This window comes from Canis lupus, chromosome 24 (genome assembly GCF_011100685.1).
Source record: "Canis lupus familiaris isolate Mischka breed German Shepherd chromosome 24, alternate assembly UU_Cfam_GSD_1.0, whole genome shotgun sequence".
Classification (NCBI taxonomy): Eukaryota; Metazoa; Chordata; class Mammalia; order Carnivora; family Canidae; genus Canis; species Canis lupus.
In genome coordinates, this window is record NC_049245.1 from 3,696,020 (window position 1) to 3,714,581 (window position 18,562).

Genomic DNA, 18,562 nt, shown 5'->3' on the forward strand with positions numbered 1-18,562 from the left:
GCTGGATTTATCTGAGTCTAAACATTTTTCTTGGTCCACATCACACATTAGGAAATCTAATTGAGGTAATGCTTTCAGCTATTTTAGATGGACCTACAGACTTTTGAAAGTGGTTTTCTAGCGATGTTCAAGTTACATTCTACAGTAACTTTTAAGGTGGTTTTATCATGCTTTTCTTCATAATGATATATAGAGCACACTCACCTGAGACCTCCAACTTTTCTGAATCTTCAGTCACACAGACTTGAGTTTCATTCCCAGCTCTGCCATTTAGTGATCTATAACTTAACCTTTTAGTTTCTTCACTTACAAAATGGCCTTCTGTCAGTTTGAAGATTACATTAGAAATGGAATAGACCTGGCACATTGTGAGGGCTCAATAAAATGTTCATTTCCAGCCACTTTCCTAAACATGTTCATCCTTGTAGAATTGAAATGTGCTTAATTTCTAAATATCTGTACCTTCTTAACAGTGGCCATTGGTACTATGTGCTTCTGAAAACGCTAGTTGGGAAATAATTTATAGTTACTGTGTTTCTGACAAGATCTTTTTGTTACCAAAAGGTTTAGTCAAATTTCAGTTATGGCTTAATCAGGTTCCCCGACTGGCTGAGCCCCATAATGGCTTAAGGAATAGTAAAACATGTGCTGTGAAAAAGAGTGTCACTTACTCTAGGAAGTTTGGGAAACCCTAGATTAAGGGTTGAGCTTTGTTAATCAAATCTCTTTACAGTTCAGCTTCTCAGAACCTTGGGTATGCTGCTGTGCATTATGAACCCTCAGTGGTGCTGCTGGCGTGTTTCCCATCCTTACTGGACGAGAGAATCACTGCTGCCTGGCACACCTATAGACATCCCCTAGCGTGCTACAGCAGAAAGTAGTAGCTACTGTATACAGGACACATTTAACTTACCCTTGGGTTTAGAACATGTGAAAAACACCAAAGATAGCCCAACTATAGTGCCAAAAACAAAACAAAACAAAACAAAAACCAAGTAGCAGAGAGATGAGAACATGTTTGTTGACACATTACTCATACCAAGCAAAGAATATTTGCTTAATTAATAACTGATCTGAGTATTTTCTTTAATCTGGCCTGATTTCTCAAGCCTGTTTAATTGCCCAAGCTATTTGTCATCTTCAAGAGTATTTTTTCACCTGGAAGGGCAACTGGCAAACTTGTTATTTGCAGATTTAACTGGGTAAACTTACTAAATTTACAAAAATGTTAAGGAATTTTAAAAAAAGCAATAAAATAAAAAAAGGAATAAAAAAAGCTAGTCAGTACATTCCTAAATTGTATCTTGAAAGTCAGCTAGTGTTTGAGGGCAGAGGCAACTAGGATGGCCAGGATCAAAGGCACATCTGTGTTCACCCTCAGTGCTTCAGGGTCTGGACCAGTGTCACCCCAGCTGCTGGGTGTCACATGGGTCCTAACTGTGGACTACTGAGGTCTTGTCTAGTTGGCCAGGAGGAGCATTTCTGATTTTAATACCCTTTGGCTAAGTGCAGAGTCCAAGGGTGAGATAAAAGCAGGTCAAAATGCTAATATAAGTGACTAATCAGTCTTCCTGCAATTCTGTCCCATTTATGTTGCATAAGAACAAAAACTAATGGTCACGTTCCCAATGTAACCTCTTAACACCACTTTCTGGCCAAGTGCCAGCATGAAATGCATGAAGGAAAAAGTTTACCTTCTCAGGGGAGAACATAAAAGATTTCTCTTAACCTCAACACCAGAGTAAGTCCTTTCAGGGGCAAAAGCTTTTTAATAATCATTTCTATGGGTTCTTCTTCAGCAACTTCTTTTACTCACTGGATATTTTCAGGTATGTATTACAAGTAAAACTATACATGAAAATACAAGCATAGCCCGTGACCTAGTTTTATGGCCTTTCTGTAGGAATTAGGTCCTTTTTCTCCTTTAAAGAAATCTCAGTATCTTTTTATATTTTGAAAAAAAAATTTTTAAGGAATAGTAAAACATAATTTTATTTTCAAAGATTTTATTCATGAGAGAGGCAGAGACACAGGCAGAGGCAGAAGCACAGGGAGCCCAATGCAGGACTCGACCCCAGGACCCTAGGATCATGACCTGAGCCAAAGGCAGATGCTCAACCACTGAGCCACCCAGATGCCCCAATCCTGATCCAATTTTATAAAGGACCAACATGCTTCCAGAACACATTCAGAGAGTCAACAGTGCATTTTATTATACATCTTAGATTTATACATTTCATATATGCTTTTAAAGCTTCAATTAACAGTTTGATACAAAATAAAAAATACATATGCAGCAGTGGTTCTCAGGCACAGAATTTAGGAGGAGACTGGAGCAAGTTTTTTTTCCCTAGCACATAGTGAATATTATGAACCAAAATAGTGGAATGTTTCCATCTGACCTAGCTGCCTTTTTGATTGAATTTTATTACAGTGAAAGGCTTTAGTAGGTATGATATTGCTAACTGGAAACAATGAGACTCAAGTTTATAACCTGTATTTTCTTGAAGTCTGTAAGACCTAAATAATTACTTTTCTCCTAATACAGCTCCAAGATCATCCAATGAAAATAATACTGTCCATAAAATATCTGGAGCATCAGCCTAAGAACCACTGCTCATGGTTATTCAATGTCTTCAGGCCTCACAGGATGAGGTAAAGGTATGATGGATTTCTTCTCAGTGTCTCTGGAAAGTGCTTTCCTCATATCTGTTAGGAAGCAAAATTTAATATAAGTACCCAACTACCAAAATGTCTTATATTAAAGTGTGTATGTGTGTATATATTTATATATATAGTTCCCATAAGAGGTTTGTCCCACCCCCACGTTTACCAGGTCCTCAGAGACATGTTTTTAGGAGAGACTCCCAGTCACAAGTACTCAGCTCTTCCTATCAATGTTCTTTTGACAAAATCTTAGTAAAATTAACATGCGTATAACATAAACAACTGATAGTAATTAACCATTGGTTAATGTAAGTTAATCCGTAATAGGTTCATAAAGACAAGTTAAAGGAGACTTAAATATTATAGCTCAAATTTAAAATATTAAGTCCAACAAATATGGTTCTTTTAAATGTATTAAAAGGACTACTTCAGTATGTAGAATGAATGTACACGTTTTGGCTTCTTTATGGGGATACTGCCATAGAAGGGAGCTCACCATAGGCATCTTCGTCGGGCTCCCCATTGCTGGCTGAGTAGTACTCTATGACTGTCCTGTATACGCTGTAGCCCAACCGCTTGTACATGTTCACTGCAACTTGGTTAGATACTCTTACAAAGAGATCAACAAAAAATCCACCCTTTCTTTAAAAAGAAAAGAAGGAAGAAAGAAAAGAAAGAAAGAAAGAAAGAAAGAGTTAGAATGTGAGAAACACTTGTTTTTAGTTGGCTTTGACTACAATTCAAAGAATGCTAGTAACAGGACTTTGCAGATGATTACCTCATACCAATTTTTATTACTGAGGATATATGACAGTACAAAGAGATGATTTTCTGTTGGCATACTAACAGTTTAAAACCTGTACTTTCTTAAAAGATAAGCTTTTTTAAAACCTTTAAAACCATAATTCTACCTCTTAAAAAATTTACTGAATATTTTATATCACAATAAATTACATGCTCATTTTAACAACTAGTGATACAATATTTTCACCCACATGGACAAATTAAAGGTTTTTGAACAGTAGCAAGCACCCATGTAGCCATGGCCCAAGTGTAACTACAGGACACTGGCTGCCTGACACTGGCAGCTCTGAAGCCCTCGGGTCTCTGGTCATTGACAGCCATCCCCCTTATCCAGAGGTCTCCAAGTCCTGACTCTATTGGCTCCTTGGTTTTTGTTGCAGGTTCATCAGCTAGTATAGTTTTTCCTATTTATGAACTTTCTGTAAGTGTTATACTTTGTATGTCCTGTGGTGATTTGCCTTTCTCAGTAATATGCAAGTCAGCCTGGATGTTAGATCTTGTTCACCTTCCCTTTGTTTAGCACTCCATTGTATGGATGGATATACAAGTTGTCCATGGTCCCACAGATAAACATTCCTGGTTTCTGTTATAAACTATGCTGCTATGAATATTTTTATTGTCTCATGGTATAATATCTAAGGTCTACAGCTGGGAGTGTGATCACTGGTTCATAGGGGTAACTTCAGGTTTTTTAGGCAATACCCATTTTCCAGTCAGCTTACCCTCCCAGAGGAGGGTAAGACTCCATTCCCAGAGTGCCAAGGCTTGGTACATCAGACTATTTTTTTTAAATCTCGTTAAGTATCTCAGAGTCATTTTAATTGACATTTCTCATGTCAATTAATGAGGTTAAATATATTTTTGTAGGCCATTTAGGTTTTTCTTTTTCAGTCCTTATTAGTCAGTCTTTCACACTTTTTTTTTTCCTCTCCCCATCTGTGGTTCTCTGTGTATTCTGGATCATTGACATTGTGTAAAGGACTGTTGTAAATCTATTCTCAATTTGTGGGCTGACTTAATACCATTTGATGAACAGTGTTACTTCAATGAATTTGCATACGAGCCTCTCCCTTACAGACTTAGTAGCTTAAGTTCTTTTCTACCCTGAGGTCCTGGATATACTCTGTTTTACCTTAAAAGAGCTTTTGAGTTTTGCTTTTCATATCTAGGTTTTTAATCTGGAACGGATTTGTGTACAAGGTAATAGTCTGGGTCATTTTTTCCCATGTGGCTATCCAGTTGTGCCACCATCTTTACTGAAAAGCATATCCATCCCTTCACTGCCTCTCTGCAGTTGCCTCCTCTGAGGTATGTCAAAATCCACGTATCCTTGCATCTGTTCCTCAGTTCTCTTCCACTGGTCTAGGCAAATACTCCAGCACTGATACAGAGCTTACTCATTACAGCTTGATATCTGGAGGGGCAAACCCGCCCACTTTGTTGTTGTTCAAACAATCTTACTTCCTTCCATTCCCCTGTAAGTTTCTTTTTTCTTTTTCCCTTCTGTAAGTTTCAGAATCAATTTAACAAGTCTCACAAAAAAGACTTGAGATTTTGATTACAATTACACTGGCTCCGTGGATCAAATACCAGTTTAGCTGTCCATGCCACTTAGGTAATTCTCTGTCTGCTAAGATAGGTCATCTTTTCTGTATCTCAGGAAAGACTTTAGAGAAGTCTTACACAGAGAAGTCAGATATTTCTCAAAGGGCTTAATGTATTTTGATGCCTTTGTAAACTGGCATCTTTTCCTAAATTTTACTGTTTGTATAGAAATGAAATTTAATTTATACTGACTATCCAACAACTGTTTAGCTTTTAAACATTTATTTGTAGCTTCTTGTGGTTTTGTTTGTACAATCTTATGTGTATAAAATAAGAGCTTTGTTTCTTCTCAGTCCTCATATCTTTGATTTTTCTTGCTGTAGTGTCTAGGATTTCCAGTAAATTACCAAAGAGGGGCTGAATGTAGGCATCCTTATCTCATCCCTTTCTTCAAAGAGAAAGCATTCAGTGCATCACTGCTAATATTTACTACAGGTTTTGGGTAGATAGGTTTTTTTTTTTTTTAGATTAAGGAAGTTCTCCCCTTTTATTTCCTACATTGCTAAAAGTTTTTAACCAATAGGATTTTATCAAAGCATTTTGCATACATACTGAGATAACATGTTCTCCTTTAATCTGTTAATATGGTGGAATACACTTAAAAGATTTTTCTTATGTTAAAACTTTTCTTCCCGTGATACACTAATCCATTTTGCTAAGATTTTAGATGCTAAGACTTTTGCATCTGTAGACTGATAGATCTTCTTCAGATTTTCATTCTCATATTGCTTGAGTTTTCTTATATGTTATTCTAGCCTTAAAAAATGTTGAAGAATTTTTTGTGTGTAAAAGTGAACTTATAGTCATTACTACTTAGAATAGTTGGTAAAATTGCTAGAGAATCCATAGCTTTCTAGAAAGATTTTTGCCAACTAATTGTAATCTGTTAAGGAAATGGGTCTGCTTGCAAATCTATTTTTATACAGCTCTCAAGCTAAGAACAGTTTTTAAAATGTTGAAGGGGTGTTTCATATACACACATACACATATACAAACACACACTAGAGACATGAGCTGGTCTCTAAAGCCTAAATATTTATCTGCCCCAGAAAAAGTACTCACCCTTATTCTTTGCCTTTAATCAGTTTGTCTAATTGTTCTATCAATTAGAAAGAAGTATGTTCAACTCTCCCATTAATAACAATTTGCTTTTTCTCGTATTATCAATTTTCGCATTTTTACTTTGAATTTATGTCACTGTGTACATAATATTTGTAATTATTACACCTTCTAATGGCACTGTATCTTCTTACCTATAAGCAATGACCCTTTTTTACTCTGATAATTACTGAACTATAATACGACTATGTTAAGCGTATCAACGGTCTTTTGGTTATAATTTGCATGATAATTTTAAGAATTTATTTCAATCTTTGTCTTTAATCTTCACATATACTTCATGCAAATGGAATACAGTTCTGACAGTCTTTGTCTTTATTTTACTGTTGTAGAACACTTTAACATGAAGTTTTCCCTCTTAATAAATTTTAAATGTGTACACTATTGTTTACTACAAATAAGTGTTGTACAACAGACTGATTTAAGAATAAATAGGCTTATTTATTCTGTTTAACTGAAACTTTATACCTGCTGGTTAGTAACTTATTTCCCCCTCTCCCCAGTTTCTGGCTACCACCATTCCACTCTTACATTTATCTGTTTTAGCTATCTTGTATAACTGGAATCACACATTATTTGTCTTTCTGTGAATGGCTTCACTTAGCAGAATGTCTTCAAGTCTTTGTCTTTTAACTGGAGTAATTAGTTCATTTTCATTTAGTGTTGTATTTACTGATTGTATTTGGATTCATAGCTAACATCTCATTTCAGGCTTGTTTTACCACTTTAATTTCCTTTTTCTCTCTTGGTTTTTAAATGTATACATGGTTAAAAATACATGTATGTATGTAGATAGGTATATATATGTACACATACACAAATCTTAGCAAAGGAAGATTTAGAAACTGAAAAGGAAGGCAGCTTAGAGGTTTTCTACTGTAAGATAATCTATAAATACATTAAATCGTATGTCTAGGGTGATAGCTAACTAGAACCCATTTTTTAACTCCCTGTCCACTATATAATAATGCCAAATACCTTTTTTCAACAAGATAATGCCATTAACAAATAAACTAAAACTTTTCAAAGACCAGAAGAGATTTCTTTTTCAGCTAATACAAGTTTCTCTCTTTCCTGAATAAGCTCAAGTTCATCTTGCCCCCAACTTGGCCCAGAGCATTTTCAGGCCATGGTTACTTCTTTAAAACTTACCTTTTTAAATCCATTAAGTGGAAAGCCTCAAGAGCCCTTCTCAGCAAATACTCCCTTTCCTATATACTTCTAGGCATTTAAGAGTAGAGAAAAAAAATAAGTGGCAGCTTGACAACTGATTAAACTTCTACACACATCTCTTAATCTCTTAGAATGGGAGCTGGCAGGAGTCTTTTAATTATATATATATATATATTTTTTTTAAGATTTTATTTATTTATTCATGAGAGAGACAGAGAGAGAGGCAGAGACACAGGCAGAGGGAGAAGCAGGCTCCATGCAGGGAGCCTGATGTGGGATTCAATCCCGGGACTCCAGGATCACACCCCAAGCCAAAAGCAGATGCTTAAGCCACCCAGGCATCCCTTAATTATATTACTTTTATCTCACGTTAATAATGAGGGTGTTTGACATACACAACAGGTCTTTTTTTTTTTTAAAGCCCTAATGCTGGTACTTCCCAAACTGTGCTCCAGAGTGCTCCAAGGTGGCCCAAACTCTTAGAGGTGCTATAGGATATTTCAAACGTTTGGGGAAAACACAAACCTTACATGTCAGACACTGGCAAAATACCAGTTTGATATAATTCACAAATGCAGCATTACATGGTGTTACATTCCTTTTGATGACAGAGTATCTTTTATGAAGCCAAGTTTTGGCAGGTCCCATGATTAAAACTCAATACCACAAGAAAGTTAATATGAAACAAGAATGCAGGTGGTTGTGTCCAATCTGTTTCCAAGGTTGAGGGGTCATGTAATGCCCAAAAAGGCACACACATCTCATTAGTAGGTAAGCACAGTTATTTAACAATGAAATAAAAATATTTTTTCTTTCAATGTGTTTATTTTTTTCCTAAACAGCTACTAGGTTGTTAGGTCACAAATACTAAACAGGTCATAACAGCTTAAATCTAAACTGAGGGATTTTTTTTTTTTTTTTTTTTTTTGCCTTAGGGACACTATGAAAAAAAAAAAAAATCACTGAGAAGCCAGGAGTGATGTTAACAGAAAATTTGGGAACATCTGCCACAGGGTCAAGAACACTAAAGGAAACCTTAAGGGCTAGTTTTTTATTGCACCTCTTACCCAACATATAAGCCCATGGCAGGTCACCCATTTTGCCTGAATATTCCTCAGTGACAAGATAGAGACAATACTACTACTGTGAATATGTGAATACTGTAGAAAATGAAATCCTGTAAACAATAAAGCACAATATTCAGCCTGAATAGGAAAAAAAATCTTAAAATTTTCACTATGAGAAATATCAAATAGTTAGGGTTCATACTTGAAAAGCAGTATCTCACCTTTCTGAAATCTCCTCTAATAACTCCATAAGTTTAGCAGCCAAACCAAGGCGTCGAAATTCTGGGGCGACAGAGAGAGCTGTGACGTGCCCATGCCATTCTTCCCGAGCTACTGAGCCTTCCGCTTTACCCATAACTGCCAACAAAAGATTACACTCAGTAATTAAACACATGGATTTATACATGAATACAGACTATTGGTTACATTTTTATTAGAGAGGAAACTAATGACAAAATTTTAATTTTTAAGTAACAGAGTCATCTACTTAGCAGTTATTAGTGCTCTTATTTGAATCTCACTTAGAGAAAGGTTTCTTTTAAAAAAAAGAATGAGGGGATCCCTGGGTGGTGCAGCGGTTTGGCGCCTGCCTTTGGCCCAGGGCGCGATCCTGGAGACCCGGGATCGAATCCCACATCGGGCTCCCGGTGCATGGAGCCTGCTTCTCCCTCTGCCTGTGTCTCTGCCTCTCTCTCTTTCTCTCTCGGTGACTATCATAAATAAATAAAAATTAAAAAAAAAATTAAAAAAAAAAGAATGATACACTAAAAACACAACTGATTTTTAACACAGAACCAGATTATGTATTTTTTAAATATCTGCATTTTATGTCGGTATGTATACACAAAACTGAGATAATCCACAGCTCAAATTTTCATTAAGTAATGCTACTAATCAGTGAAGATGCTACAATCCCTGCATTATGTACCAAATAAACCATGTAGAAAATGTAACATAAACACAGAATGAAAGATCCAAGAATCCAAAGACCATATCTGTCTACTTCACTGCTGTATCCCCTGGGGCCCTAGAGCACAATGCCTAAAACATAGCATCAGCAACCATTTAATGGTTAAAGGAAATAAAATTATAGGCATCATGATTGTATTTCCACTTCTGCAATCAACTTAATTGGTTGAAACCTATGTTAAAATCTCAACTGCCTACCCAAAAAAATTCTAGTGGTATTATACTTACTATAACCCATTAACTCTCCACCAGGTGCCTCCGCAACAATGAAGTACTCTGGCCAGTGGGCGAGGTACTGTAAGTAAAAAGGAATCCCATACTACAGTCTTGTTAAGGAGTATGGAAAGTAATGGATAGTAGAGTTCTTCATAAAAGGAGTATTGTGAAGAAAGTTTTCTTTAAAAAGTATATTGTTACTTTATCCCCAGCTCTTCATGTGTGTGATTTCTATATTTAGTCAGTACATTAAATATTTAGGTTAGCACTAATAATTTATAACAAAATTGCCTGAATATGTAACTTCAAAAATATAAGTGCAGACAACACCATCTAACAGAGCAGAGAACCAGGACTCTGAAGTTCTATCATCTCTATCCATACTGATCACACTGTATCTAAATCTCTGCACAACACTTATCACTTGTTTACTGGCGCTCTCCCTTTTGGATATGAATGTCATGTACTGTTCATTCTATCCCTGGTGCTTATCCCTGTGCTTCTATCCCTTGGCACAAAGTAGATGCTCAGTACATTTGTACATTGACCTGTAATTGCACTAGGAAATTAATGACTATCCTACTTTAGCTTCAGCCATGTGACTGTGAAAATAACTTTAGAAGTTAATTACTTCCAGAGTCAACAATTACTGAGTGTCTCCCCCGTGCTGATTCAAATTCTCCATATCTGGTACTACAAATAAAAGGTGACTTAAAGAGTGACAGCCTGAATAATCTGCCCGTTAGTAACTCCTCAACCCCAGTGTCCTTACTGCCATGTGCTCATTCCTCTATTCCTTCTGTAAGCCGGCTGATGCAAGTCCATGAGGGGCCACCACCAATCACAATTTTTTTTTAAAGCTGGAAAATCTGTTCACTAGTAAATTCTTCACACTCTCATCTGAAAGACAGCCACTATTTTGAGCACTCTTCCAACATAACCCTTAACATGGCAGGCCAGCCAGTCTTCTTGTCATTCAGCCACTGCACACACCATAACCACCTCTCCTCTGGCTCAGTAACCACGAAGACCTGGCAGGTTACTTTCAAACATGGCCCCACTTGGATTATGGGACTTTTCCTGTGAATTATAAGTGTAACTAGATACACACCATGTAAGTTGATTTGCATCCTAATTCTTTACCTTACTATCCAGTGCAAATTTTTCTCTCATTAAGAAATCTTTTCTTTAAACATGGAGGGCTCTTTAAAAGGTCATTTTTGAAATACAAAGGGAATACTTCAGTGTTTTGCTTTTTCACTCAGCTTTGTTTCTGATACATAGCCCTGTTGTTACCTCCACCTAAAGTTTATTTTTAATACCGTACAGTATACTCCATTGCGTGAATATGGGTTATTTTCAGTTTCTCAAAAATCTTTTAAAATTCCTCACGAATACAGTATAATTTAACATGTCCTTATTGTTGTGTATGAATGCTATTCCAAATTTTTGATAATTCTACAATAAATATTTTTATAATGATTAACTTGGGGGTTAACAAACATATCCTATCAAGAGACAGATAGTAAATATTCAAGGCTAGATGGATCTTATGCTCTCTGCTGCAACTACTCTAACTATGAAAGCCACGGACAAAGCTACAGACAATATGTAAATTATTCAGCATGGCTGTGCCTATTTACAAAATACAAAACTATTTACAAAAATAAAAATAGGAAAAAAATAAAAATAAAAAAAAATAAAAATAGGCAGCAGACCAAATTTGGCCCATGTACTTTAGTTTGCTGATCCCACATCTAACTGACTCTACTATTACTTTCAGTTTGTAGGAAATGCGGTTACTTACTATGTATTACACTGCCAAAGTGCCTTCTAGAAAGACTAGCAATTTATACTGTCACTAGCAATTTATGAGGATGCTTCTCTTACCCTTATCAGCATGAGTTTTATCATTTTTTTTAATCCTTAATAATCTGAAAGGTAAAGCATGGCATCTCATTTTGGTTTTAATCCACGTCTTTTGACTGGTGAGACTGAACTCTTAATTTCATTAGCTTCTTATATGCCCTCTTTTGTTAGATTATCAGTTAATATTACACTCCTACCTTGCAACGGACATGGAGTATAAGCTAGAAAGCCAACTTTGTTTTAAGCCACTGAGAATGTGGAGTTGTCTATTAGTGCAACAGAACCCAGAGCGTCCAACTTCACATATCTTTGTCCATTTTTCATTGGGGAACATGACAGATATGGCTAATTATTATCTCCAAATCCTTTCTTAACTTTAAGTAACAAGCCCTAATTTAAAGCTGGGCTCATTCCCAAACTTATAGCTAGGTGAGTGTGGCATGAAGCAGATGTTGGTCATTGGGATACAGAGGGCCTGTGTGGTACTTCCTAAAGGTACCCCTGAAGGGGAAGGTCATTCTTACCTTCCCCTCTGTTGATCCTCCTGCCAGGAACATGGACTTGATGCTCTTTGCTCTGGCAGCTATCTGGGACAGGAAAGCAGCCAAGGCCACCTTGGGAGTGATGAAGTGGTTAAAGTGCACAGCCAGGTCGCCGACGACTACATGAAACTACCACAGACTGCCCATCACCCCCTGGGCTCCAGTCAGCTGATGTTGCTGCATTCTGTTACACGGAGCCATACTTACTACCTATTGCAAGGTACATTTATGACGTCATTCTGTTACCACCTGGTCAGGCAGATGTAAGACAGCTCTTATCCCTAGTTTGTTTTTTTACATTGCTTTCAATGTTGCTTATGTTTCTTGGCCTGTAAGTTTTAAGTCTATTTTTTCCTTAGTTTTTCCATGTTCCTTACTCTTAGCCTTTAACTTTTTTTTTTAAAGGATACAGTTTCTGTAAGTGGATCCAAGTTACTAAAAGAAAGAAAAGAAATGTCAATAGTAAGCAGTGTTGACAAAACCAGTTTAAATAAGCCACTAAAACCAAAAATATGCACAAAGAAAACAAAACATGCTACATCCACAACTTTAAAACCAACTTTAGGGCTAAGGAAGATGGTGTCAGCTACCAAATGGCTAAACCGGGCCATCACAGCCACTAAAAAGATACTATACACTTTCATTTAACTCTTTCTTCCTTACAAATTACTTTATAGTTAAGTGGTTAGTGTGTCTGCATCAAAACCTTCCATTTTCTAGATGGCATCATTTAGAAATCATTAATGGAACTGGGGCCCAACCAGGCATCTAAATCACAGAAAGTAAAACTAGCTCCCTGCAGTGTCTGACAGCAGCTCTTCCCACCCATCTCTGGGCCTTCACCTGCTCAGTGTGGGCCCTCACCATTTGAGTACGTCTGCTCCATACACTTCTACATTCTCACCTCCTCTTCCCCACCACTCCATCCCTTAACTTCTGGAGGAAAACTCTTTGACCTGGCTCTGGGGCTGCTCAGCACCTGTCTCACCAGCATATCTGATCACAACACTCCTGAATCAGCAATTCTTAAAATGAACCTCTCTAGCCGTCTGCAGAGAGCTCTGCCCCTTACTTTCCTATTCAATTAATGGAACCACTATTTTGCCAGGATCAAAACCAGCCACCCTGCAAATCTTCCTCTTATATATGCAAATTCTTCTCTGGGATCCTTACCAAGGCACTTCTCTAGGCCAGTAGTTCTCCAACTTTTTGGTTCCAGAACCCCTTTACATTCAAAAATTATTGAGGACCCCAAAAAACTTGTTTATGTGTGTCATATCTACTGATATTTAATTTTAAATATACATTTTAAAATAATAAATGAAGGGATCCCTGGGTGGCGCAGCGGTTTGGCACCTGCCTTCGGCCCAGGGCATGATCCTGGAGACCCGGGATCAAATCCCATGTCGGGCTCCCTGCATGGAGCCTGCTTTTCCCTCTGCCTATGTCTCTGCCTCTCTCTCTCTCTCTCTCTGTGTGACTATCATAAATAAATTTTAAAAAATTTTTTTAAAAGAAATAAAATAATAAATCAATTGCATGTTAATATGAATAACTTAAAAAAAAAAACAAAAACAAAAAGTCACTCTACTTTCAAGAACACAATTTAACACCAAGAAAAGCATTGCTTTGGGGCACCTGGGTGGCTCAGTCTGTTAAGTGTCTGCCTTCAGGTCAGGTCACAATCCCAGGGTCCTGGGATCGAGCCCCGCGTCAGGCTCTCTGCTTCTTCTGGTGCCTCCTGCTCCACCGCCTGCTTGTGTGCACACGTGCCCAGGCCCCCTGCTCCCGCAATTCTCTTTCCTCCGGGGGTAGATGCGCAGACACACTTAGCCATCAGCAAGCCGCTCCTGACACGGCTCCCCACTCCCTCCACCTGAAATGCTCTCCCCACTCAGCTTCCAAGACCTACCATCAGCTTTTCCTCCCACCAGAGTGGGCCATTAAGTCTCCTTCAACACCGGATGCCCTGGGGCAGCACCCCGGAACTTCTTTTTTCCTATCCACACTCACTACACCACTGACATCACCTCTACCTCCTGGTTTTATTAATACCATCTGTATAGTGTGCCCCCCCCCCCCCAATTGCGATCTTCAGCCCAGATACCTACCTGACTTCTCCACCTGGGTGTCTCAATGCACCTAGCAGAGAAGCCCAACTCCTAGGAGGGCCTCTCCAAGATCTAGCCACTGACTCTGCCTCATCTCCTCAACACTCCCACCCTCTCACTACTCCACCCACACTCGCTGCCGCCTCCCCTCACAAAGAGGTACCTGGTGCCCTTACTACCCTCTCTGCCTGCAAGTTCTCCCAATATCCACAGGACTCACCCCCTCCCTGCCCTCGGTCTTTCTTCCTAAACATCCTACCTAAAGCTGAATCCCTATTCCTATTTCCTTTTCCTGTGGGTTTTTTTTTTTTTTTAAGATTTTATATATTTATTCATGAGAGGCAGAGACACAGGCAGAGGGAGCAGCAGGCTCCCTGCAGGGAGCCTGATGCAGGACTTGATCCCAGGACCCCGGGATCATGCCCTGAGCTGAAGGCAGAGGCTCTACCACTGAGCCACCCAGGCATCCCTCCCTTCCCTGTTTTCATGTTTTTCTTTGTACTGAACACTAAGTTCTATATGTTGTACTTCCTTATCTTTTTTCCACTCTAAAATGTAAATTCCATAAAGAAAACATTTTTTGTTTTGTTCACTGCTGTGTCTCCAGCACTGAGCACAGTAGGCATGCAAATGTTTTTCCAAAAGTAAAATACATAATTATTTGGATCTATTGCATCTTCACTTCCTACTGCAATCACTTCTTATCCAGTGATTCCTAGAATTCTCTATGAAAGTACCCTAATCAAAGAGGAGTGGGAGGAAATGGGAAGGAAGAAGAGTTCCCAATGGCATATTCTGAAGAGGCCTTAAGAAGTTAGACAATTCTTTGAAATCTAAGGTTTTATTATATTCCTGCTTATTTTCTTCTACACTGTTCATTTTCATATAAGTGTTGAGCCTTCCTAGATCTTCAGCTAAAACAACGTTTTGCAGGTGCCTGGGTAGCTCACCACGGATGGTGTGAGCTTGCTCTCTAAAAAAAACAAAACTAAACTAAACTAAGGTTTTGCCCTGTCTACTCTTAAAGCTCCAAGGCACACTGTCCCTCCCCAGGCCTGCACCTCTCAAACCCAAACCTTTGTCAAGTCATCATCTCTGGGCTGCTACCAAGACATCCTAAATGGCTTACCTGTCTGGTAAAACTCCTGTAATCTTCTCACATTCACATAACTGTGAGGAGCTCGAGCTCCAGAGCCCTGGTCCTTAAACAGCTGAGAATATGCATTTCCAAAGTGTCCCCAGGTGGTCAGGGACCAGTCTTAAAGAACCAACACTTTTGTAGGGCCAATCTCCTTGGATTAGCTTCCATGCTTCATTCACTCCCACCATGGAGCTCAGACGCCTGGGGCAATTCTCTTGAGCTCTCATTACCTTAGTTTACTCATACAAAAAATGAGGATAATGAGAGCACCTACTTAGCCTGTGAGGATTAAATGTGCCAGTACCCAAGGGGGGTGGGGCACCACAAGTTACACTGCTTTGACTGAAAGAGGCCCATTAGAAAATTTAGAAAATTCTTCCCACTAGGCAAGTCTGAATCCTCCAACAACAGAGTAAAAGTCCAGCCCCACCAGTTCCCCGGATGGCTCAGTGAGAGAAACCCACGGCTCCCATCGCATTTGTCTGCCCACAATGCAACCTTTCACTTTCACCCCTGCTTCCTTCTCCAGAACTTCATCACTGTCAACATTTTATCCATCCTTCAAAGCTTATCCCGTCTGAAAGGGGATGAGAGCCATCTCCTCTCAAGTTCTTCCCGTCCTCCTAACTTGAGTCCTAACCACTTGATCCTCAGCTTTCACACACTGCCCCGCCGTCTTTAAAGTGGATCTTGGACTGGTGGGTGGACGGACCGACAGATGGATGGATGGATGGATGGATGGATATTTGATGGATGGACGGACCGATATGTGATGAAGTCAGCATAACAAAATGTTAACTGTGGGATCCAGGCGGTGTGTCTATACAGGTGTTATGGGTAAAATTCTGTCAACTTTTTTAAATGTTCAGAAACTTCCTTAATAAAATGTTTTCTTAAAAAAAAAAAAAAAAAAAAAAAAAAACTGGTACCTGCAAATCGCAAGTCCTGCCCTAACTGGGAAGTGCGCACGCACTTAAGGGCAGGACTTAAGGGAAGTGCACGCGGCGGGCCTGCAGCAGCGCACGCCTCCACCCGCGGCCCGACGCGCGGCCTCAGCAACCAGGCAGAACCCTCCGCGCAGCAGCAGGAAGGGGGTGGGCGGGGCCGCGTCCCGGGCTTTGCGGCCGTGGGAACGAGCCATCCGCAGCTGGCGCTCAGCGAACGCTCGGATGCTGACCTCGCGGCGGCCGCCGACGCCCAGAAGCCGCGCGGCCCAGTCACCCGCCCGGACCCGGGCCGCAGGCGACAGAGCCAGGCCGGGCTCGGGCCGGCCCCGCCCCCGGCTCTGCCCCCCGGCTCGGCCCCCGGCTCGGTCCCCGGCTCGGCCCCCGGCTCTGCCCCCCGGCTCGGCTCCAGGCTCGGTCCCCGGCTCGGCCCCCCGCTCGGCCCCCCGGCTCGGTCCCCGGCTCGGCCCCCGGCTCGGTCCCCGGCTCCGCCCCGCCCCCCGGCGCGCCGCCGCGGCCGCCCCGCGCTGCCCCCGCCCGACGCGCACGCCGCGCCGCGGAAGGAAGCTGCAGCTAGGAGGGCCCGCCCCCCGCCGGGCTCGGGCCCCGCCGCCCCTCGGACGTGTCGGGGACGTGTCGGGGACGTGCCGGGGACGGCCGGCGGCGGCGGCTCGGCGGGCCCCGGCCCCGGGGCGGACGCGGCCACCAGCACTGGCCCTGGGGGCCGCACTCACATGTTGTTGAAGCGGAAGAGGTCATCGCACGTGAAGGCCCGGAGCGTGGTCATCGCGCCGCCGCCGCCCAAGTCGGCTCCCTGCGACCCCGCGCCCGTCCCGCCGGAAATGGTCCTGCGCGCGGTCGCCGCGGTGCGGGACGGAGAACTGCTTCCGGGACACGAGTTGCTCGGCAACCAGGGCAGAGGCATGGCGCCCTCTGACGGCGGTATCTGGAACTGAAGGGTCCTTCCTGTGAAGTCGCGGCGCGGGTGGGCGTGTGCTTACCCTTCAGAGCCTCAACACTCCGCGGGGGTGGCTGCAGGAAGCCCCTGGTGTGATCTCCTGGGAATCACAGCAGAAAGGCGGGGTTCGGGACCCTGGGCTGGTCTGCGGTGAATGTGGAAGCAAGTGGGCCAGGATGGGAGCACCCGATCCAGAGGGGCCTGTCGGGCGCTGCCAGCCCAGCAGGGGATCTCAGGTCTTGGTCCACCACGTTTGCAAACATGAAGACACAGGGGAGATGAATTGTGTCACAGTACATGTATATCAAAAATATTGTCATTTTACGTGTGACCGATTAAAAAATACTACTGGAGTTTTTTTTTTTTTTTTAACTAAGTCTTTGAATCTGGTGTGCATTTTAACATTTGCAGCATATTTCAATCCGGGAGGTGATTTGTCATCAGAAATATTTCTTCTGTTTTTAGATTTCATCAAATGTCTACCTAACATGTACAGTCAAAAAGTAGGTTTGCGTACTCAAATGGTCCCAATCATACTGAGCTTTCAAATAACTGAGAGGAACCTCAGTCTTCAAATTTAAATGTAAATCAGTTAAAGTCAAATGAAGTAAAAAAAATTCCATTCTTCAGTGGCATTAGCCACCTTTCTAGCCCTCAATAGCCCCATGGGTAGCAGCTGCCACCGTATTGGACAGCACAGGTCCAGAGGCCAACCACTATCCTGCCTGCTTTTGGAGGTTCTTTGCCCTCACCCCTTTGCTAAGCAATTACTGAGGTGGTCTTGAGGGACACGTTGCAGAGGTCCTCTGCACGTAACTCCTCAGGAACAGATATGAATTCCAAAGCCCTCACATCTAACTGCCTTGGGATGCCAGTTGCTCCATGGGGATCTTCAGCAGCCCCCTGCCCAGAGCTGTGGGCCAGGCATGGAAGGAGGAGAGCAGATGGCTGAGGAAAGGCCCATCAGAAGGCTCTCAGGATCCAAGCTCAACTGCAGGCCTTGTTTCCAAAACCTCAACGATAGGTGCGTGTAAACACACAGGTCCCAGATCCTGGAGCATGCAAACTTGTCGTAGAAATGCGCTGGAGGGCAGAAGGTGACCTCATGAGCTCATCTACCGCCTGCCAGGTATTTACACAGGGAGATTTTTTGTTTGCTTGTTTCCACTGCATTTATTACCAATATAAAAAAATGTTAAAAAGAAAAAAAATTCATTCTCAGTTCTCCAACGGCTCTCATCCTTCCCTCTTGCCCACACAACTCCTGACCCATTTCCTTAGGGCCAGTGCAAAACCGAACCTGTTCACTGCTGTTTTCACAGAAAACAACCGGTGCCAGGGATGTAGGGGAGAAGGTTAGACGAGGGCGACAGTACC

The 18,562-nt window shown here is 41.3% G+C and overlaps 1 protein-coding gene across 6 annotated transcripts; it reads right to left on the minus strand.

The window, feature by feature from the left end:
• Positions 1–2,187: 2,187 nt before the first annotated feature.
• NAA20 (N-alpha-acetyltransferase 20, NatB catalytic subunit) lies at positions 2,188–17,107 on the minus strand. Of its 6 annotated transcripts, none has more exons than XM_038571446.1 (7): positions 16,962–17,092; positions 12,442–12,466; positions 12,014–12,103; positions 9,633–9,699; positions 8,657–8,792; positions 3,164–3,309; positions 2,188–2,709 (listed from the first exon to the last, which is right to left on the minus strand). In XM_038571446.1, the coding sequence occupies exons 1-7, from the start codon at positions 17,012–17,014 to the stop codon at positions 2,624–2,626; spliced, it is 603 nt and encodes a 200-aa protein (XP_038427374.1). In that variant the 5' UTR covers positions 17,015–17,092; the 3' UTR covers positions 2,188–2,623. The 6 variants fall into 6 exon arrangements, with proteins under 6 accessions (XP_038427374.1, XP_038427377.1, XP_038427378.1 ...); XM_038571449.1 differs by having other exon boundaries at positions 12,014–12,113; positions 16,962–17,078; XM_038571450.1 differs by lacking the exon at positions 3,164–3,309 and having other exon boundaries at positions 16,962–17,107.
• Between the last annotated feature and the right edge of the window lie 1,455 nt (positions 17,108–18,562).